The 21,479-nt window shown below is 39.9% G+C and overlaps 1 protein-coding gene across 2 annotated transcripts in view; it reads right to left on the reverse strand.

Annotated features, from left to right (window-relative positions):
- The window catches only part of TASOR (transcription activation suppressor), a 32,057-nt gene continuing 10,578 nt past the window's right edge, over positions 1–21,479 (reverse strand). Inside the window, exons 5-23 of one of the 2 annotated variants that reach the window (XM_068163663.1) lie at positions 20,750–20,841; positions 20,290–20,448; positions 19,430–19,557; positions 18,733–18,764; positions 17,965–18,070; positions 17,650–17,753; positions 17,435–17,538; positions 17,131–17,203; positions 16,905–16,979; positions 14,567–15,283; positions 13,297–13,700; positions 10,030–10,171; positions 4,124–5,067; positions 3,300–3,422; positions 2,568–2,727; positions 1,814–1,922; positions 1,462–1,640; positions 1,216–1,374; positions 1–582 (exon numbers count right to left, since the gene is read on the reverse strand). In XM_068163663.1, the coding sequence (XP_068019764.1) occupies positions 23–582; positions 1,216–1,374; positions 1,462–1,640; positions 1,814–1,922; positions 2,568–2,727; positions 3,300–3,422; positions 4,124–5,067; positions 10,030–10,171; positions 13,297–13,700; positions 14,567–15,283; positions 16,905–16,979; positions 17,131–17,203; positions 17,435–17,538; positions 17,650–17,753; positions 17,965–18,070; positions 18,733–18,764; positions 19,430–19,557; positions 20,290–20,448; positions 20,750–20,841 (4,370 nt within the window). In that variant the 3' untranslated portion in view covers positions 1–22. Of the gene's footprint in view, positions 866–1,215; positions 1,375–1,461; positions 1,641–1,813; positions 1,923–2,567; positions 2,728–3,299; positions 3,423–4,123; positions 5,068–10,029; positions 10,172–13,296; positions 13,701–14,566; positions 15,284–16,904; positions 16,980–17,130; positions 17,204–17,434; positions 17,539–17,649; positions 17,754–17,964; positions 18,071–18,732; positions 18,765–19,429; positions 19,558–20,289; positions 20,449–20,749; positions 20,842–21,479 lie in introns of both variants that reach the window. The other variant, XM_068163664.1, reaches the window with a different exon arrangement.

Genomic DNA, 21,479 nt, shown 5'->3' on the forward strand with positions numbered 1-21,479 from the left:
TTAGAAAAAGAGCCTTAGGAGTTTATTTCTGGTTTGAATATGGCCTGGAAGAATCACAGTTTATATCCCAGCCACCAGGTGATGATGACTTCTCTGTATCCATGCTCTGACTGTAAGCAGATAGAAAATAATTGCCCCCTTCTTGGTTTTGACTCACAGAGGAAATGGGGTATGTTGTTCCCAGAAAAGTCTGATGTGTGAGTACGTTAAAGTGACTGAATTGATGGGATATGTTTAATTGTCTACTATAAACTTGGAAGTTATTGAAAGGGGTTTGATCAACTGAGTTGTGATTTTCTCCTTCAGCAGAGCATGTTGTAGAAACTGGAGTAATTGGCTGTATCTCTTCCAAGTCAATTTTAGAAGTCTTTTCCATCAAACCGACTTGTGCTTCAGAAGGTAACTCCGGCACTGATAAGCAGCTTTCTTTTGCATCTACTCCATCAGAGCCCTTGGCCTCTGTCTGCAGAGCTTCCAAATTGCTATCATATTCAGAAGCATCATTGTAGATTTCTATTTGTGATGTTTCATCCCCTGAATCCAGAGACATGTCCTCCTCTTCTTTTTCATTTCCTACAAGAACTACATTGAAAAAAAAAAGAGAAAGTCCTATTCTGCTGGCATACAGACTTCTTAGAGAAGCTATACACTACTCACGGAGCCTGACGCTTCAGGTCTGTAAATCCAGTATCACTTAAGTCTTGGTCTTCTGCCACTCCTGTTGACTTACTCAACATGCACACTTAACCCCCTGTGTGTGTGTGTCCAGTTATTCCGGTGCTAAAAGCTTCTGCGCACTGTGTTCATGTTTAGTGTTGGGAAATCCCAACTCCCAGCTCCAAAGGGGTTAATGTCAAAGCAGCATCTAAAGTTATACAGTGGGTGAGTATTTGATCAGACAGTTCAATGAATACAATTAATGACAGTCCTCCTGCTACAGTTTATAAAGGGGATCATTATGTTTATCCTTATCCTGCACCACTTAGAGTCATGTCTACCTTCTCAAATACCATATCAGCCTCTGATTCAGTATCTAAGCTCCCCTTTGATGCTTCATCCCAGCTGCTTGTCCCCCATCGTTTAAAATAGAAAGAGAGTAGCTTGAGAGTTGGGTTTTCCTTGCCATCTGTGGTGTTCATTTAGAAGGGTAAGGCCCAAGGATCCCCACCCCCACCCCTCTAACTGGGTAGAGAAAGTAACTCTGTATGACATTACCTGATTGCCTTCTTTGAGTGTCAGGAGGAGACGGGCTGCTCTCTTCAGGAACTGAGTTGTGATACCCAACAAGACTTTCAAAATTCTGCATGAAGTCATCAACAGTAGCCACCACTATGCCACTGTCCACATAATCTGCAAGCGTTTTGAGATGCTTTTCTAAATACACAAAAGGAGATTTTGCATTACTGTTTTGTACCTACTGGCAAAAGAGAGAGAGAAGCATTCTTAAGGCTTTGTTCGCACCTGTTAAAAACACGACGTGTCTCTGTTGTATGTTTTGAGCCTGAAGCCTGATAAGACAGTCTAATTCTGGAGCATTTCGAGTTTGAGAATCACAGTTATGATAAGACAGAATCTCAACCAGGTGCTTCTTTTGATAGGTGCTCAGAAGGGTCAGCAGACTCAAGGCATTAGCATTCATTCTGTAATGGGGGGAAAAGTGCACTATTAGAAAGATCCTTGATGTAAGTCTAAACATAAAAAGTAAATGAAAAAGACTAAACATGAGAGTACATTCCACTTCAATGGGTTTTGGAGAGCATACTTAAAGCCGAAGTGTTTTAACAACTGGTATCTGAAGAACACCACTACTCACCTCCCCAGCTCTTTCAGTTTTTTTTGTATTTTGCAATGGACTTTCCACTGCCATTTTCCATCTGGGGTATTGAGATCCTCCAGAAACTTTAAGAACTGTTTTAGTTTATCTGTTTTGGACACAGCAAACAGAAGTTACAATTTTGTGGTATGCAAACTGAAAAAAAACTGCTCAGTATACCCATAAAGCAGCTTTCCCTTTTCATCAAAGTATGGTTACACAACTATGAACATTAACCTCATACTTGAGGCTTTCTTACTGGCAGGTTTGCCAACAGCAGCAGCACAAACCTCAGCTGCTTTTTTGCAGGTCAGATGCCTAACAGTGGTAAAAGCTGAATTTGGTCATACGTGCTCTGCCTTGCTAAAATACCTACTTACAAAACTGGTAACTGCATTAACTAAGTGATTCCATTTCTAATAAAAAGGGCAGGGGGGGAAGTAAGCTCACAGTATTTTTTCCTAGCATATTCGTGGATTCAGTAGTAAGGAGTAAGAGGTTCCAAATACATAACACCACATTCTAACACAAACTTAGGTAAGATTTCCCAGGTTCCCAGAAACAGGTTCTGCAAGAAGGCCACTGAGGTAAGAAAGACAGAATCACATGAAGTTCTCAAAAACATCACAAAAATTAGAAAACAACTTGAAAATTAGAAGACTTGACTCTTCACTGTGGTTAATCACGGAATCTCTCATATCACCAAACACTAGGCTTTTGTCTGTTTTAAAGCTTCAGAAAGCATCACACTTACCTGTAGTGATGGACTCTGGATTAAGGACAGATTCATCTGACACAACAAAGCCACCAGACACAAACAAGTCATTGTAAGTGCGATTTTTCACATCATCCAAACTATCAACGCCCGCGAAGCTGACACAAGAAAGCCTCTTCAAAGTTACTAAGCCAGGAATCTGTTTAAAAGTGTTATAAATTAGAGATGCATACTAAAGATTGTACAAAACAAACAAAAAACCCCACCAGGAACTACAGAGTCTACTTTTTAGTACCAAATATCAGACTTCAAAACACATTTTCAAAGACTTAAATTTTTTTCTCTTTCCTTGGGAGGTGCTTTATCAGAAACAATACCAGAATGAGACAGTGGAGCTGAGCACTTGGAGTAATTTTACTTTCTGTCCAGCACAGGTTCATAAACCACAGCTGTCAGGAATACCCAAGGTCATCCCACAGCTGCCTTCATCTGCCATTAGCGCATCACAGAACCAGACAGAACAGAACTGCTCAGGCCCCTGCACAGCTTTACAATTGCTAAGAATAAAAAAAGCATTCACACCCTTTTGGAGGTGGGCAAAGTTTTGGGCATGTGACAGAACAAGACTAAGTGTTTACCACAACCATTTTTGTTTCCTCAAACAGAGGACACTGTTTAATGTTTTTAGAAGGAAGCCTTGCTCAAAATCAGTTCATCTTGCCATGTTTTAACACAAGGTTTCTATAGTACACAATTATTTACATGAAATACCTTATGGATGAGGTTGGCAATGTCTTCATTTTGGATAATTATCAACAACTTATCTAAAGCAGCTCTTCTTCTAAGGAACTGTTCTGGATGACATTCTGTATTGCCTAGCTTTGTGAGATATTCCTAACACCACAGAAAGACAAGATGCAAAGAAAAGTGAATATAGATAGTTCAGACCCAACAATCCCCACCTCAAATTAAATTTTCCCTCAAATGAGTCTCAACAGGACTTGTTTCCTTGTCTTTCCCACACAGAAATAAGCTGGCAGTCAAGTTGGAACTAGGTGATCTTTAAGGTCCTTTGCAACCCAGACCATTCTATACTTCTAAGAACTTACAGTCTATCAAAACCACAGGAGTTTTTCAGTCAGGCCAGAAACTGTTGTCTCACCATCACCTTACACATTTTTAAAAAGTCAAACAGTGATCCCAGCAGTTGCCAGCACTATTCACCAGAGGCAAAATAAAGAACCCTGAAGCTGCACACACTGACTTTTCATATATTGTGTCTGAAACACTAAGCTATCAGATTTTTGCCCTTGTTACCTCTTTTTCCCCAAGAGTACCCCCCAGCAGTATCTTTACAAAGAACCAAGCTACAGCCTGTTCTGCTTTCCTCCTATAAGGAAAAGACTTATGTAAAAGCTAAATATAAGCAAGGCTCTAAGGAGCTCAAACGAGAAATGGGACAGGACAGCCTACTTTCACAATTCAACCTTTTTTTGAAACAAATGTCAGGCTACCTTATGTTTGCAAGCTCATTTTTACCCATTTTGAAAAGGCACTCTATTTTAACACTATAGAGAAGTTGAACAGGAGCATACCTTGATTTCCTTGCAGAGAACGCTTTCCTCCTCTTCAAGAATGTAAAATTTCACAGTGTTTTTCTGTACATCTTTGAAAATTTCGACCAAACTGTTGAACAATTCAGGTTTTATCTGGCTTATAAAATCAGAAAAGGCTGGTTGGGCTGAAATGTTTACATTCTCAGGGGATTTCTGGGTCTTTTCTGGTGGCTCCATGAGATCATTGCTGGAAGATGTCTGATCAGATGTCACTACATCCTCTGGTTTAGTATTCGCATGATCTATTTCCTCCTTCGCTAAGGGTAAGCTTGACAAACACTGCTCATTAGAATCCTCTTCTTTCACCATGTTATTACTACATGGCTCTGGGCACACCACCATGTCAGAGTCCCTGGAAACAGGCAGCGTCTCTAGTAGAGGATTCAGCGCAGCATTACTGACCACTTCTGCTGATTCAGGACTGGAATAAACTGGTGGAGTACGCCTAACGCAGGAAGAGGACAAAATGACACTGGTCAGCTTTTCACTCAGTGTCTCTATGTATTCTTGGACAGAAACATCTGAAATCTGGAAACAGATGTATTCGGAAAGTCTCGTTATCCTCTCCTGGGCAGAGAAGACTGGTGTAGATGTGCCACTAACATAAGCAATATTGTTTTGATGCAAAATTTCTTGAATCTTTCTTGTAAAGAGATTATATTCTTCTAATAGTGTGGTCTCTATTACTGCACTAATGGAATGCTTAGTTGATAAAGAGTGATCTGCTACCCCACGCTGATCTTCAAGTTTTTCCACTTCTTTTGTATAAAGTCCATCTTCTGCTGTCCCCTTTTGTATGTCTGAAAATGGAGAGTATGGGAACTGATAATCAGAACTTCTCTGTCTACTTATTATGCGAGGGTCATTAGGAAAGGCATCCTTCGGTGGCAAATACACCAGTGGTTCTTCTGGTGATTTCAGACCTATATTGGAAGAGTTAATCATCATTAATCAAACATTTCATGTTTGACAGTCATACACAACTGATACACTAAAAGCTCCACAACACAGTTTTCAGACAGTGTTACTGTTGTGCTTCCCTCTACCAAATCCAACTTGAATCTAAAGACTCAAGTGTTGCTATCTGCTGAGGTACAGAAGCACAGAAAATCTGATAGCACGTAAGGTGGCAGAACAATACTCAAAGTCTGCTCAAGAAACAGAACACAAGTAATACTCCCAGAGATGTTTAATGAAGCATAGCTGGAACTGACTTAATTTTAAAAAAGAATCAGGCAGAGTGACACCTTATTCTGGTATCACAGTACATTACAGGTTGGAAGGGAACCCTAGAGATTGAGTCCAACCCCCCTGCCAAAGCAGGATCACCTAGGGTAGTCCGCCCAGAAATGTATCCAGGTGTGTTTTGGAAGTCTCCACAGGAGACTCCACAACCTCCCTGGCCAGCCTGTGCCAGTGCTGTCACCCTCGCTGTAAAGAGGTTTCTCCTCATGTTGAGGTGAAATCTTCTATGTTCAAGTATTTTAATTTACTAATAGGTTAATCCTCAGAATTTCAACAGGCTGATTTCATCCACACACTACCCTGTGCAATCAGACTGCAAGCTGCATGTCTGAGCTCGCAATCAAGAACTTTGTTTTCTTTTAAAAAGGCAGGATTTAAGGCTCATGGTAATTATTGTTATTTCAGACACACAGAGGTATTTCAATATCTTATCTCTTCTATAAATACTTCAAAGGAGGTTTTCCTTGGGTTGGTTTTGGTTTGGTTGTTTTGTTGTTGGTTTTTTTTAATTTGTTAAGCGTTGGATGATTGCTAAAGCTATTATAAAGTTGTGAACAGGAAAAGAGTTTTCTGGATCAGAACCAATAATCAAAATACTATAGGCAGTTTCTGAAGTTGTTCTTTTGGAATGCATTTGGCTTTGTAGACAGTTCAAAAAAGTCATATGCAGTCCTAATTCAATTGTGTCCATCCCAGACCTAAGAGGAAAGTATCTGCCACTAACAAGATCACTTTTTCAAGGTGACATTATCACCTCACAGTCACTTTATACCACTAGAGTTATACAGAAAAAATGAGAAGTACAGTTATTATATTTGCATTACTGATGAAAATAGATGTTCTTTCCTCATCCTTCGAAATACATGCTTTGAGTCAACCCAAGTTGCTAGTTTTCTTTAAATGCTTTAAGCTCAGACATAATCAGGTTATTCCAATTAGTTCCATTCTATTTTATTTTGGCCTTTTTTTCTATTGCCCTGAATCTTCAGTAGACACAAGTATATTAATTGTGAAAGACTGAAGAACTCATACCAAATTAGAATGTTATGAGTAAACTTTGTTCAAGCTCATGTAAGATACCAAGGTACAGACTATGCCACATATCACATTCTTGAGCTGCTCAACACTCAGAATTTACATCACTATTGCAATCAACAAATACTGCACAATAAGCAAGTTTGAGCAAGAAGGTTAAGACCTACGGTTAAGGGCTTTAAATTTGAGGCTACTGTTATAACTTTTTACATTTCAATACAGCTGATCAGTCACATATGTGTTTTTAGCAATGAAATTCTGATTTGTGGCTCTCCTGTGTGCAGCCTCAACAGAGAACATTTCAAACCCTAAAGCTAATGGGAAAAAAAATAATTCTTGCACCATGGTTTGTTGGAAAGTTTCTGTACCAATTACATTAGCAAAGAAGTTTTCAAGATCTGTAAGACTGAGAACTGATTATCCTTCAAAGGTTGTTATTTAAAGCTTTCCAGAAAGTAACTTAAACAACCTTTTCACTAAAGGTTTTTATTAAACAACATTTAGCAGAATTGAAACCTATATACTTCTGAATCCAAAACTCCAAAATATTTTTAAGAGATGTAACCAAGGATTTTTAAACAGACAAACAAAAAACCAGCACACCACAACAGAGATTATTTATTACCCTTATTGAAACAGAACTCTCTGAAGGTGGCATCCTTCACAGATCTACACCTCTGTGTCACAATCCTTCACAATAAAAACAAATTCAGGACCAAGAAGCAAAAGCCAAATAAACAAACAAAGGCTCAACAACTATTAAAAGCATGATCTTTAAAAGCATGATGTTTGAAATTTCAAACATACTCTTTGTTCATAAATATCTTCTAACTGGGTATGTCAAAGAAACCAAAAAGAACACTGCCTGAAAGCAGCCTTAGAAAGAACTGCTGTTTATGAACTGCTGAAGGAGTAACGCCCACAGATGAGTCAAATTCTTCACTGCTTAAGAGTGGTCTTTCTACAGTAACTCCAGAGAGAGGATTCTTGGGTAGAATTTTAAATCAGGAAAAAAGAAAAAGAAAACTTGAACATTCTCTTTCTTCATATCTAAGATGAATGTCATCAAAACCCATAGCTGTTGTCCATCAATGCATTAATCTTCTGTTACAAGAGACATAATGATAAGCCGGAACAAACAACATTTTTGCACTGTATCATAGTATCATAGTCTCATTCAGGGTTGGAAGGGACCACAAGGATCATCTAGTTCCAACCCCCCTGCCATGGGCAGGGACACCCCACACTAGATCAGGCTGGACAGAGCCTCATCCAGCCTGGGCTCAAACACCTCCAGGGACGGGGCCTTGACCACCTCCCTGGACAACCCATTCCAGGGTTTCACCACTCTCATGGTGAAAAACCTCCTCCTCACATCTAGCCTGAATCTCCCCACCTCCAGCTTCATTCCATTCCCCCTAGTCCTATCACTACCTGAGATCCTGAGAGCCAAAGAAGAGTTGCAAACTCAAACCAAAACTGAGTAAGGATGGGCTTGTTAAAACATGCAGGTGCCCAAGGTAGACTCAGGTGTGCTTACCATTGTTGCAAGTTTAGATGATGTAATCAAGAAGAAACAAACAGTAACATGATACAGAAGTATTAGACAAGTCTGAGGACCTGTGAATGACTATGTCCCTCCAACATATTCTGATGTCATCAAAGCAGCAGCAAAACAACCCCCACTCCTCAAATCATGGACTATTGTGTATCAAAAGTAAAATGATTTTGTTCCAAAAGAAAAACCAAGATATTGCTACCCTGCCTTCCTGCACTTGTGCAGAGGTTATTGAGAAAGCAGTTTCAGAAAAGAACAAAGCTGCCTTTACATTGTATTACTGAACTGATCTTAATTCCCTAGAATCAAAATCCAAAGCCCTTCAGAAGATACTACACAGGAAGATATTCCCAGAAAAAATAAAATGCCAATAGCCCCTAACAGTACAGGCTCTTTTGACCCTCCTACAGCCTTCTTGATGTGCAATAAGTCCACTTGCTGAACAGCACATTACTAATCTCATTTTTTGATGGAAAATCAGTACCAGGTGAGAATACGAGCTCTCCAGAGTTCAGGCCACAACAAAAAACTGTCCCACTCAGAAGATAAACATCATCTTCTTTGAGGAACAGCAGCAGTTAGCATTTGTAGAGTTCCTTGGTGTTTATACAGAACCTTTTACACAATCATACTGCAGAGCTAGTCAATACTTAATGCAGCAAGAGTTAATTTGAAGAACTGACTTCGTAGGAACTCCAGAAACCTGTCTAGAGAACAGCCACTTTCCCTGCCAGAAGAGTTCAGAGAATTGTTTTTCTAGTAAGACTTGTAGACTCACAGATGACTCTGCAATGTGTCAATTAACAAACCCTTGCATGAACTCCCACACCCAGCATCTACACTGTATTACACATTTAGATGCTTAATTGTCCACTTAACTACTTATCCCAACAATCATGTGTCCTCACTGATACAGACAGCAGCCATGTTCTCTAGGAGTGAAAGAAATAATGTCCTAACCCAAGCACTTTACAGCCTCCATACCCTGTAATTTAGCAAAATGTCAGAACAGATTTTTGACATTTGGCCCTTGAAGAAAGCACAGAAAATGCTATCCAGAATTACCATCCTTTTGTGAAAGGCCTATGATTACTGCTCTCATTCCTTCTCAGCCAAACAAAGAGCTGTTGAATGACAACTGGATGAATATCAGATGTGTCCCAGAGACAGACTGCGGCATTCCTTGAACACAATCAGTAATCACTAAGTTTTCATTCAGATAGTGCAGTTCATTTTTCTTTGGGTTTAGTCATGAGCCAACTTGATTTGTAGCACTGAGTTCAGAGCTCTTGATGACTATTCAGAATGGTTAGGCCTGATGACTACTCAAGGATGTGGCCTCAACTCAGGGCCCTATCCCTGGAGACATTCAAGGTCAGGCTTGATGGGGCTCTGAACAGTCTGGTCTAGTTGGGAATGTCCCTGCTTACGGCAAAGAGACTAGACAGATGACCCCTAGAGGTCCCTTCCAAGCAGTGCATTCTATACTGATTCCTATAGCTCAGTTTCTACATCCTTCAAATCCATGCTTTCATGCTCATAAAACAGACTTGACATGACTTACAAAGAAGCAGAACAAAAAGCATGCTTAAACATTTAGGTAAGGACAGATAAAGGTTTAAACATTTAGGTAAAGACTCGAAAGCACTTTCAGTAGAAGAGCTTGATGCAATGAGATGTCAACGACTTTCTGTGACAAGACACTTTTCATTAGTTTTCTCTACTAGTAGTTGCCATTATCCACTCATCCAATTTTTCAGCAGAACCCAGGAAGTCCAATTGTTGAGTTCAAGACAGTTATGTGGCACACCAGACAGATACCAAACATCCACAGTTTGAAATTCTGTCAGTCTGTACCCGAAGCAAAACTGTTCAACAGGTACCTGTTTTCGTCTAGCAGATTTCTGTTATGAACCAAACAACACGAACAACTGCATAGGCTATGTGTAGGCTTGTGACCCAAGAATGGGATCTATGAAAGACACAAACCTTTAGAACATGTTTTTATTCGCTATTTGTAATAACTTAAAAGTTAAACCCACCTTACCTGTAATTGGGATAAGTTTCCAGTGCATTCCAATCTCCCTGTTACTTGAATTGGAATGTTGCCGGCGATAAACGTGTTCTATAGGTGTGCTGGGACACGGACTGTAGTCGTCAAAACTACTTACACTGCCGGCACTTGCTTCCTAAAAACACCAACAAAAATTCTCAGTTCAAAGCTTGTTTCTTTGGTACCTATTAAAGGTTTTACATTCTAAACAGCTGACAGTAAGAACACACCTCAGTTCACCAGCAGATTGGCAGTTTTGCCTTCAGGCAAGTCAAACGTGGAAATGTTTACATAAGGTACTTGAGGTATTTAATTTACCTCTTTGACAATTTCTGACAGATGTCTTTGCTGATTGTCTATCATTAAGTAACTATGGCAGCCCTGAGCACATTCTCAGAGTACAGAATCTGGGTGGGGCAGGGAGGAAAGGGGACAAAGAAAGGGAAAAAAATTAGGAAAACTGTCTGCTCCTTAGCTTTTTTCAGGCTGTTGTCTTGATAGCTGGAAAACTGCCTGCAACTAGTATGAACTCCTTGAACAATCCAACATCATCTCACATTCCAGACAGTCAAAAGCAAAGCACAGAGATTACAGGAAGGACAAACTCTTTCCTGCTCTATGACTTAGAGACTGGACTTTGTGTATGACTATCAGTAACAGATCAGAGAACAATCACTGTGCTGTGTTCTAGCAGCAGTTGAGGCACTCTGAATCCTACCACAAGAGCCCTCTTCAAAGGGCATTCTGCCAGTTATACGCTGTCATGGAATGCATGCCTAGAACACCTACACCACTGCACCAAGAGCACATAAAGAGAGCTAGGCATGCAGTGCTAGGAATTTTTCAGCTCCACTCTCTCCAAAATAAAGCTATTTCCCCAGCCATCTTTAATACTGCATAGAGCATTTAAGACCTTCTACTATGCATATTTCTTAATGCTTTTTCACTCGAGACACTGCTAAAGGGACAGGAAGAAGGCCATCATCTTTTCCACAGTACAAGACTGAAAGATGAAGATTGCAGGATCCTCAAAGATGCATACAAGTCCTGGGCATTTTCCAGCCCTATCACACACCTTCTACTATAAAACAGAAGAGTGTTCAAAGAGGCTGGACTAGACCAATTCCCAGAACTGGAGCACTAACTACCATAAAAGTAAAAAAGGATGTTTGATGATTGTAAAGCAGTAAGAATCACCTGATTAACTGGAGGTATTGTCACTAGAGAAGGTCACTAACTGACACACAGAAACAGTCAACTAATCCAGCATGGATTTAGGAAGGGCAGGTCCTGCCTGACCAACCTCATCTCCTTCTATGATCAGGTGACCCACCTGGTGGATGTGAGGAGGCCTGTGGATGTAGTCTACCTGGACCTCAGCGAGGCCTTTGACACCATCCCCCATAGCAAACTGCTGGCCAAGCTGTCAGCCCATGGCTTGGACGGGAGCACACTGCAATGGGTTAGGAACTGGCTGGAGGGCCGAGCCCAGAGAGTGGTGGTGAATGGTGCCACATCCAGCTGGCAGCTAGTCACTAGTGGTGTGCCCCAGGGATCAGTGCTGGGCCCTGTGCTCTTTAACATCTTTATTGATGATCTGGATGAGGGCATTGAGTCCATCATCAGTAAATTTGCTGATGACACCAAGCTGGGGGCAAGAGTTGATCTGCTGGAGGATAGAGAGGCTCTGCAGAGGGACCTCGACAGGCTGGACAGATGGGCAGAGTCCAACGGCATGAGATTGAACACATCCAAGTGCTGGGTTCTGCACATTGGCCACAACAGCCCCCTGCAGAGCTACAGGATGGGGTCAGAGTGGCTGGAGAGTAGCCAGGCAGAGAGGGACCTAGGGGTACTGGTCGATGGTAGGTTGAACATGAGCCTGCAGTGTGCCCAGGCAGCCAAGAGGGCCAATGGCATCCTGGCCTGCATTAAGAACAGTGTGGCCAGCAGGAGCAGGGAGGTCATTCTGCCCCTGTACACTGCACTGGTAAGGCTGCACCTTGAGTCCTGTGTCCAGTTCTGGGCCCCTCAGTTTAGGAAGGAGGTTGACTTGCTGGAATGAATCCAGAGAAGGGCAATTGGAACACAAGCCCTATGAGGAGAGGCTGAGGGAGCTGGGGTTGCTTAGCCTGGAGAGAAGGAGACTCAGGGGTGACCTTATTGCTCTCTACAACTACCTGAAGGGAGGTTGTAGACAGACGGATGTTGGTCTCTTCTCCCAGGAAGCCAGTACCAGAACAAGAGGACACAGTCTCAGGCTGTGCCAGGGGAGGTTTAGGTTGGATGTTAGGAAGAAGTTCTATACAGAGAGTGATTGCCTATTGGAATGGGCTGCCTGGGGAGGTGGTGGAGTCACCATCATTGGAGGTGTTCAGGAGGAGACTAGATGGGGTGCTTGGTGCCATGGGTTAGTTGTTTAGGTGGGTCGGATTGGTTGATAGGTTGGACACAATGATCCTGAAGGTCTCTTCCAACCTGGTCTGGTCTATTCTATTCTATTGTAAGCTGTTACTTAGATTTGGGAGGAGCGCAGTGGAAAACCCACTTGTTTCTGTGCCTGAGACGGAATTTCACAATCATGGCAAGTTGTCATACCCAAACCATCTATCAGGTCTGTAAGGCTAAAGACTTAAGTAGTACACAATCACTAATGGCAGCCATAGCTGAGAGAGTCCATATGGAACAACAACTACTGCCTTATAACCTGCTTTGGAGAAGAGTAACAGCTAGCCCGTAACTATGATGAGGAGCTCTCAAATCTCTTCTCAGTGTGCTTCAGGTTCAAAGGAAGATGGAAGGCAGTATGCAAGCTGTCATAGTAACACTATATACCATGCAACAAGTTTACAGATTGCTATCCACCACAGTAAGGAAGGGGAGAGTCAGGACAAAGTTTTTCAAGAGACAGAAGACAACTGTAATGCTTTGGTCTCAGCAAGCAGGAGAAAAAACCCTTATACACAGCGCTCAGCAAGAGAATAACAGAGGTTCTGCTGCTATTGCTGGAGAAGCTGCTATGACACTTACTGTAAAGCTAATGAGGAAGAGACTGGTCATGGTTGCTTTCTGTCTTTCAAGTACTCTAATTTTATTACAGAATGACTAGACAAAGAACCACAAAGAAAATGTCCTTATACACTCCTACTAAACTATGTTTATATGTGTAAAAAAGTATTTTTTTCTTCCTGTTACCTAATATTTATGAAAATAGTACTTGCATTGTTATTACCTACCTACCTACATGGCTATGTCACTTACTTTTAAATGCAGCGTGTGTTCAAGGCCTACTTCATTAGCTGAAAGTCGTAGATCAACATCAACGGGGTAGGGTAAGCACCCTGCATCAGTTTCCAGTATTGTTGGGCTCTGTGGGTCCTTAAAGTGAACATCCTCAGCCTGAGCAGTATTAGGAAGCTCGTGATGATCTTCATTCTGTGCTGGAAAGGATTCATACTCGTATTTTTGCCTCATATCCTCTTCGATTTCATCAGTGTTTAATCCTAAAGCTTGATTGACAGACTGTGCCAGCGATGAATCCAAGTGTCCCGCATTAGCTAGTGTTTCTAAAAGCAGTTTAATGAGGCCATGGGTGTCAGCAACAGCAGGGTCAGATACGTCGTGCTGCCTCAAGTCAGTAGCACATCCACCAAGACCAGCATTAACTGAGAAAAGAGAGTGTGGTGAATCTGAGGTTCTGGCCCCTTAGCATAGGGGGAGGAGGGGAAAAAATAATCCATTACTAAGTTTTGAGATAAAAACAAAACCAGACCCACCCCCCTGCCAAACACCAGCCACATATCCACAGTCTCACTCTTTAGCATTAATTCATACAGTACACATACACTTATTTTAACAAATATTTTGAGCAGGTAGTTGTAGCTAAAAGGGCAGTTTCTCAAGGTAATAATGTCCCCCAAAGAAAACAGGGAAACGACAACCAAAGGCATTTTTCTGGCAGAGCTTAAGTATCAGATAATATCAGTGATAATTACCTGAGGTTTGGATGTAGACAATTCAATGTACAGAATAATTTAATCTTAATACTATTAGGTTGCTTCATTAGTCTCACCACATTGGGATATTACTGACTATTTCAAAACTTAACTGTGCTCCTATTTAAAAGTTTAATTCTCCCCTCCAATCTTGATTTTTATAGAGTACTGGAGTCATAAAACTTACAGCAACAACAGAGTCAAACTTCAATAGACATTATAGTATCAAATCTGGTTAATACTCAACATTAAAAGGTCTTTGGACAGTTCCACAGCTAAGCAAACTCTTTAAAGTATGCTTTCACTCCAAACAGGCAGAACAAAAGGAGCTTCCATAGAAACTCTCCTAGAAAGAGGCAACCTACATAAAAATAAACATAATCCCTATTGGTACATCTCAGGCCAACGTTGCAATGAACCACCATGCACAGAAATGCCCACAGCATGCAAGAGATATTCAATACATAAAGATTAAATGTTAAGTATGCTTCGAAGTACAATGCTTAAAGAGGAACTCCAAACACGTACTTTCTTACCTTCATACTGACAACTGCTCTCTGAAGATTCACTTAATTTTAAGTATTTCCGCAAATTTTCAGACTGTTCTTCCAGTTTCCTCTTCAGACCACTTTTATTTCTAGGGTCTTCAGAATCAGAATCCCCACCTACGTTTTTTTTCCTACTCTGGATTAAGTTAATAAGTTTTTTGAGTCTGTCAGGATCATAATCTTCAGAATGAGGCAGTTTTTGCTTGGCAGCAGTGGCTTCGTATTTTGCACGGATTCTTTTCTCCCTTTTTGCATTGACAAAATCAGAGTTGTCTTCTGTGACTTCATAATCCGAGATGGAACCGAAGTGTTGAAGTTTACAGTATCCCTCCATCAATTCCTTCACTCTAGAAACAGGTATTTGATATACCTCACAACCAAAAATATAGTTCTGCAAGTTGCTGTCAATATGAGATTTATTTTTTGGAGCAGCATAAAGAAATTTCTTCTCATCCAACCGTGAGTCATATGGATGTAACACATATCCTCTATATTTTTGAGGGCCACTACTGCACCTTTTCAAATACTCTTTTATATACTTCTCCACAACAGCATTGACATCTGCAGCACTGCCTTTACGAGACTGGAATAAACCAAAATGCAGAGCCTGAACAAACTTTGTGAATTCTGGAATGATTTCCTGGTTTTTGTGCAAAACCACATGAGCTGAGTTTTTCTGTGTTCCAAATGGAACACTCCTGTGTGCTGCCGTAAGAGAAAAGGGAAGTCACAATTAAAATCAAATCATAAGGTTATCAATAAATGATGACTATTTAGCAATATTCTGTATCATATGTATTGGATGAAACACAACTTGGACTGACTGTGGAGAAATAACCCAAAAGCCAGGAAAGTAAATATTTTGTTAAGTAACTAGCTTTAAAACCTGCTTAGAAGTCAGCCGACTCATAGTCATAATAAACTGCTCATTAACTTCTGTCTTGGATACACATTTCCAATTTAAACCACCTTACTGACCCTTCTAGAAGGCCACTCCAAAGACTTACTAAGCTTTACTAAGAACCTGCCCAAAAGCACCTTGGAGGAAACAGGGGAAGCATTCACAGAATCACCAAGGTTGGAAAAGACCTCAAAGATCATCAAATCCAACCTGTCACCACAGACCTCATGACTAAACCATGGCACCAAGTGCCACATCCAATCCCCTCTTGAACACCTCCAGGGATGGTGGCTTCACCACCTCCCTGGGCAGCATTACTCCTGCCTATGCAGTCTCAATGCATTCATTGTGCTGCTTCTATGCTCACTGGACTCTTATAAAATAAATTGGCTTAGTAACCCATCAAAAACCCACACATTGTTTTCCATTCCTTTGCAAAGCCATGTAAAATTCACTCAAATTAAGAGATACAATGGGAGTGCATGCCAAGAGCAGGATGTTCCTGCCTTGGGAAGCTATTAGACCCTTTCACTACATCCTTGAAACAGCAGCTCAAGGAAGCTCTAGGTTATATCATTAGTGATGAATTTTGTATTCAACAGAAACTGCAGCTCTTAAGTCTTTGGAAAGTCACAGCAGCAGACAGAATATGCTGAAGGACTGGAATGTACATACTCTAAATGTCATCTTGTATCATATCTCCTCTTATCCAGTCTGTAACTGATTGAATTTTCACATTTGTTACTTAAATAAGAACAACATAAGGGGTTTACTAAAGTAAGAAACAGACATAAGAATCTAGGAAAATGACAAGAGTCAGGGCAAGAACTTCTTTGTAGAAGTCTGATACCTGGAATGAGCTGCTGGTACTAGTTACTGCAAATTTCAGCTGTAGAAGATTAACTTTGAATTTGCATCCCAAAGCATGAAAGTTCTACTAAAGTCAAGTGCTTTCAGTCATCTTTTGTTACCTAGATGTATGCCTATGTTCTTTGCTCATTTGCTCAGTTTTTGGTGTGCACTGCAATGCCAAATAAATATATCGATTACAGATACATTGAAGACTTTCAGATGTTTTGTCCTTGATGTTTTTGATGGTTAAAGAAAGCCCCTAAACCTCTGAAGTGCAGTGTTATTACTAAGGAATAGATCTTTTGGAATACTGATGTTCAGTTCTACTAGAATATACAATCAAGACATTTGAACAAAGTTTTACCTACTCAGATATCAACAAGCAAACCTAAAATGTAGTGTGACAATTACTTTCATGAAGAAACTTTTTGAACACCATCACCATGACCATAACCAATGGAAACTGTTACTCCTAGCTTACACTGACAGGCTATAACTCTACAAAGTCTTCCACATAATATAAACTATATTTAAATAGGCACATACACAACACCCCTCAGTGAACAAACCTACCTGGGCTTGTGATGCCTCTAGATTCTGGAAACAGAAACAATACCTGAAGCATGTGGGGCCGTCCAGTTTGGTGGTCTACAGTGCAAGAAAATAAAAACAGCTGAGAAAGAGACCACTATGTTTCCAAAGACAATCTAGTACTCAAAAAACTCACCCCCCTAAAAAACCAAAACAACAACCACCACCCAAAACCAACTTGAATCAAAAAACCCCAGAGTATGCATACCATAGGGAGTCATCATTTGCCAAGAAGAAAGAAGAAAAAGAACTCCTCTATCCAGAAGCAGTTTCACAAGAACCTGTTTTCAAGCAAAATAAGTGTACTGTTTCAAACAGACATTTGCTCAGACATGGATATTCTTACTGTCTGTAAGGTCAATTCCATCATGAGCACAGTAGGGCCCTGATACAATACTTAAGCATATGCCAAATAAGGAATTCCAGGGAGACCATGGATCTTGCAGTACACCTCAATTACTAGTTAGCAACATTATTTTTCAAGCCAGGAACAGACAAATCTGTGCACTCACAATTTTTTCCTTCTCTAGTTTTTGAAGTAAGCCCTCCAAGCGACTACCAGAACGCGACTTCTCCACAACTTCATAAAGGCTACCGTATATGCCATTCTTGCAGACTGACATAATACAAGGGCAGAAAGAGAAGAACAGATAAAGAGACACATTTGTAGTTGAGAATGCTTTCTTTAGATTTCTGAATGTAAAAAAATTCAGCTAGAATTACTTACCTTCTTTTGCTCCTAGGTAAGTGTCTTTATCGAACAACATTGGTGAAATTTTTTTCTTCAATTGATCAATGCTCGCAACTTTTTCAACTTCAATCTTCTCAGGACTAGAGATGAAGGGAGGGATATTAAAAAAAATATGAACTTTATGAACTAAAAGCAGCTTTGGATACACATGACCCAAGAATCTAGGCTGATGAACTTAAAAGATCTAATCAATGTATATTTCAGATTTTCACCTGAATATATCCAAAATTCAACAGCCTCTATGAGAAAGAGTTCTAACAGCAACACTTGCGCTCAAATGGTTGTACTCACAGCTTGCAGGGAAGGAATGAATGTAATGCTGATTTCACAGAAGCATGGCACAAAAGTTTGCCTTTATTCCAAAGCTGTCCCCTCCATAACGTATGGTTAGACTTATCTAAAGTAAGATGAAGAAAGACAAAATGAAACCATTTGGTAGGTAGGGCACGAAAAAGGCTACTGAGTCTCTAGAAGCAATTTAGGAGAAGCTTCATATTAATAGCAGACAATAATATGTTAAAAGGTAACAAAAAGGGTGTTTACAACCCTGTCTTATTTTTACTTGCTCTGAGCACAGTAAAGGAGATCAGTATGTTACCTCTACCTGTCTAATACAAGAACCCTTGTATTAGATACCCTTAATGCCAACATCTGTGAAATAATATCCTCTTTCCTTAAACTGTCAACCATTTTCATATTAGCATTTTGTTAAATGAGGCTCAAAAGGAAAGTAGGACTGAAGATCATATTACTTGAAATGCCACTGAACAGGAGATACAGCAATAGAAGGCAACATCTTACTACACTGTAAGTAGAAAAGGGGAAGAAAAGAATTGATTTTGTTGAGTTCTGGTTTATTTTGGGAAAAGACGCACATTAAGATGCCTGTTCCATCACTCAGTATCAGGAAGAGATGTCTGCAATCAGTATTGTACAGGACAGAACTCAGGTATGCAGTCAGCATAACTGAATGTGTTAAAAACAAAACTATACAGAGAAAAAAGTCCAAACCCTTCCATGTCTGTAGCATACAAGTAGTACTTTTCAATTCATGTTTACCTGTACTTCTATCTGTGTTGAAGCTGTTTGATCTAAAAACAAACAAACAAACAAAAAAGATAGAATGACTAGGTTGAGACAAACTTCTGGCTACTCAATTTTACATTAAGGGTACTTTATCAGTCTAACTAGCAGCACTGGCAATTCAGTCTCTAACCTCAAGCTGTCACCGATGCAGCATCTTGTGCTATTTTAGATATTTTGGTAACTATTTTTAACACTACATAGTATAGTCCCTGGATGCCTTCCTATCAGCATAGGTATCGTGTCTGTCATCAACTGTCTGTTTAGATATTCTCTCCACATGCAACATGACAACATCAGTGAAGAGTTCAGTGACAAAGAAGAGAAAGTATTTTTTTCAGAATACTAAGTAAGATAATGTTGTGAATGTTTTTGACTACAAACTTCCTTAGTGAAAAAAAAAAGACAAAAACAAAACAAAAACATCACTATACATGGATTACAGCTCGGCAGAAGGTGAGCAGGTAAAAAAAAAGCAGCAGAATCGCTTCCTACAGGGGCCAGCCTGCTACATACAACAAATTTTGTCCCCTCTTGGTTTGCATTAGTATTATGATATGCTTCTGTGACACATCCACTCATTTCAGCAGTGTTCATCTAGATCAGTTCTGAGCTACTGTCAACAGCTCTTCATGTAGCATGCAGTCTTTCCAGAACTCATTTCCTCTCTTACCTGGATGGGGACAGGAATTTTGGCACTTGCACCATTTCATCTTTATAAGTAAATGAAACAACAGCATAAGGACAAACATGTCTTGGTCTTCGCCTTATCTCATCAAAGGCAAATTCATAAAAAAAGTACTGGAAAAAGAATTGAACACAATGTTAAATTAGAGAGTTGATTAACTGTATTTCACAACTATGCTAACAATCCCTGACCTTTGTTCACTGAAAGGTATACTATGTTTCACAGAAAAAGATTATAAAATATACCTCATGATTAATTATTTAAATAAACAACGGAATTCTGTTTGAAATCCAAAAAGAAGGGGAGGAAAACCAAACAAAACAACCCACAAAGCTAAGGAAAAAAAATAAAAGGAAACAAAAGTTGAAAGATAAGGCAGGAAGGGGGAAAAAAAGTAAAACAAAACCAGTAAAAAAATAAAATGGGGAAAAAAAAGTGGCTCTTCCCTAGCCAATGCTTTCCTTCTGAACAGACTCAACACCCACTAGCCAATTCTACTTTCACACTTCAAACTCCATACATTATCACCTCTCCTCCCTGGCCTACATTCCAGTCCCCATGTACATTCCCTAACTGTTTCCTATTACACCTACATCCTAATCTGAAGGAGACCTTCCCCACCAGGTCCAGGTATATACAAGGGAAACAGGAGAGACTGACAAGTTTTTCCGTTACTTCTAATGCAGGCATCTGTGGGCTGCTACCTAACATACACCAGACCGCAGTTTTACAGGCCATGCTCAGTATTCTCATAGCTTCAGTGATTTTAACTCCATGACTCCCAAAGTTCTGTTTATAAAGTTGTTCTGTAAAAAGTTGTTAGCACACGCTCAACATCCCTATACCTGAGTAAGTTCATAGGCTCGGTAAGCCAGCAAGGAGGTTACTTTATTTGCATTCTTTGAAACATGACACTCATGATTTGGTGTTGGATCCAATGCACTCTTCACTGTTGATTCCATTGCTTTCATACCAATGGGGTCATATATGCTTCTCATTTTTCCCTGTAAAGGAGAAGAATTGTAAGCATAATAAACTCTTTTCCTGAAGAGCAGAGAAATAAAAGCAGGCTATTAAAAAGGTCATTTATAGAAGTACACGACTTTCATACTTTCAAGGAAAACAAGACATTTTTGCCTTTCATAAAAATCTGTTGTGATTTATTTAAGCTGAGTGTCAACACAGACTTTAAATCTGGTAAGGTCCTAGTGTCTCTATAAGCAAGTAATTGTGTAAATGGAGGTTGAATAAATTAGGTTATTAGTAGACAATATAATCCTTCAAGAATACGCAGGATAAACTTACCTTTATTATTTTAAAAACAATCACATCTCCAGTTGCTCCAGCTTCTAAAGGATTAGGCTGCAATAGATCAGCATACCTGGAAATATATACACCTGAGAGGGGTATAGAAAAAAAACCCAACATATTATGCTCAATATTAAAACATTATTAGAAGTTTAAGAAGCATTACATGGAATTAAAGCTCAATGTATACAAGCAATAAAGATTCAACAACTGTTTTGGAGTATGGTCAGGGTAAGGGAATGTTCATAACTTGCAACTTCAGAAGAGCAGAATAAATGTTTACTTACACCAACTGCACTACAAGAAGCAAAAGTAAAATATGGACACAAGCTCAGTTTGAAAGAGCACACCCACGCCACTGACAATATTGTGACCAAGACGACAAGCCCTGCCTGAAGGCCATACAGATAAGGCTTCTGGAACAGCCATACAGTGTTATTGCACAATGTGAAGATAAACAGTGATGGTATAATTGAAAAATAAGGCAGGAAAACACTAGTATTTTCAGCAATCTTTCATCTTACACTGTTGACAAAATAACACTGTTCTGGAATCATCAACTGACACTCACATGGAAAAGTAAAACAATTTCTTGCTTTTCAACACTTCAGTGATGATTTCATAGATTTTAAGGCCTCACACTGTCATTTGTTGGTCAAGCTGACTACCTCAGATCAAACAACTGTAACTAAACTCACATATTCTGAAAAGCATTCATTTTGCTTAG

Source organism: Melanerpes formicivorus, unplaced genomic scaffold (assembly GCF_026170545.1).
Source record: "Melanerpes formicivorus ecotype bairdi unplaced genomic scaffold, bMelFor1.0.p_v2 SCAF_74, whole genome shotgun sequence".
In the NCBI taxonomy this organism is placed as follows: Eukaryota; Metazoa; Chordata; class Aves; order Piciformes; family Picidae; genus Melanerpes; species Melanerpes formicivorus.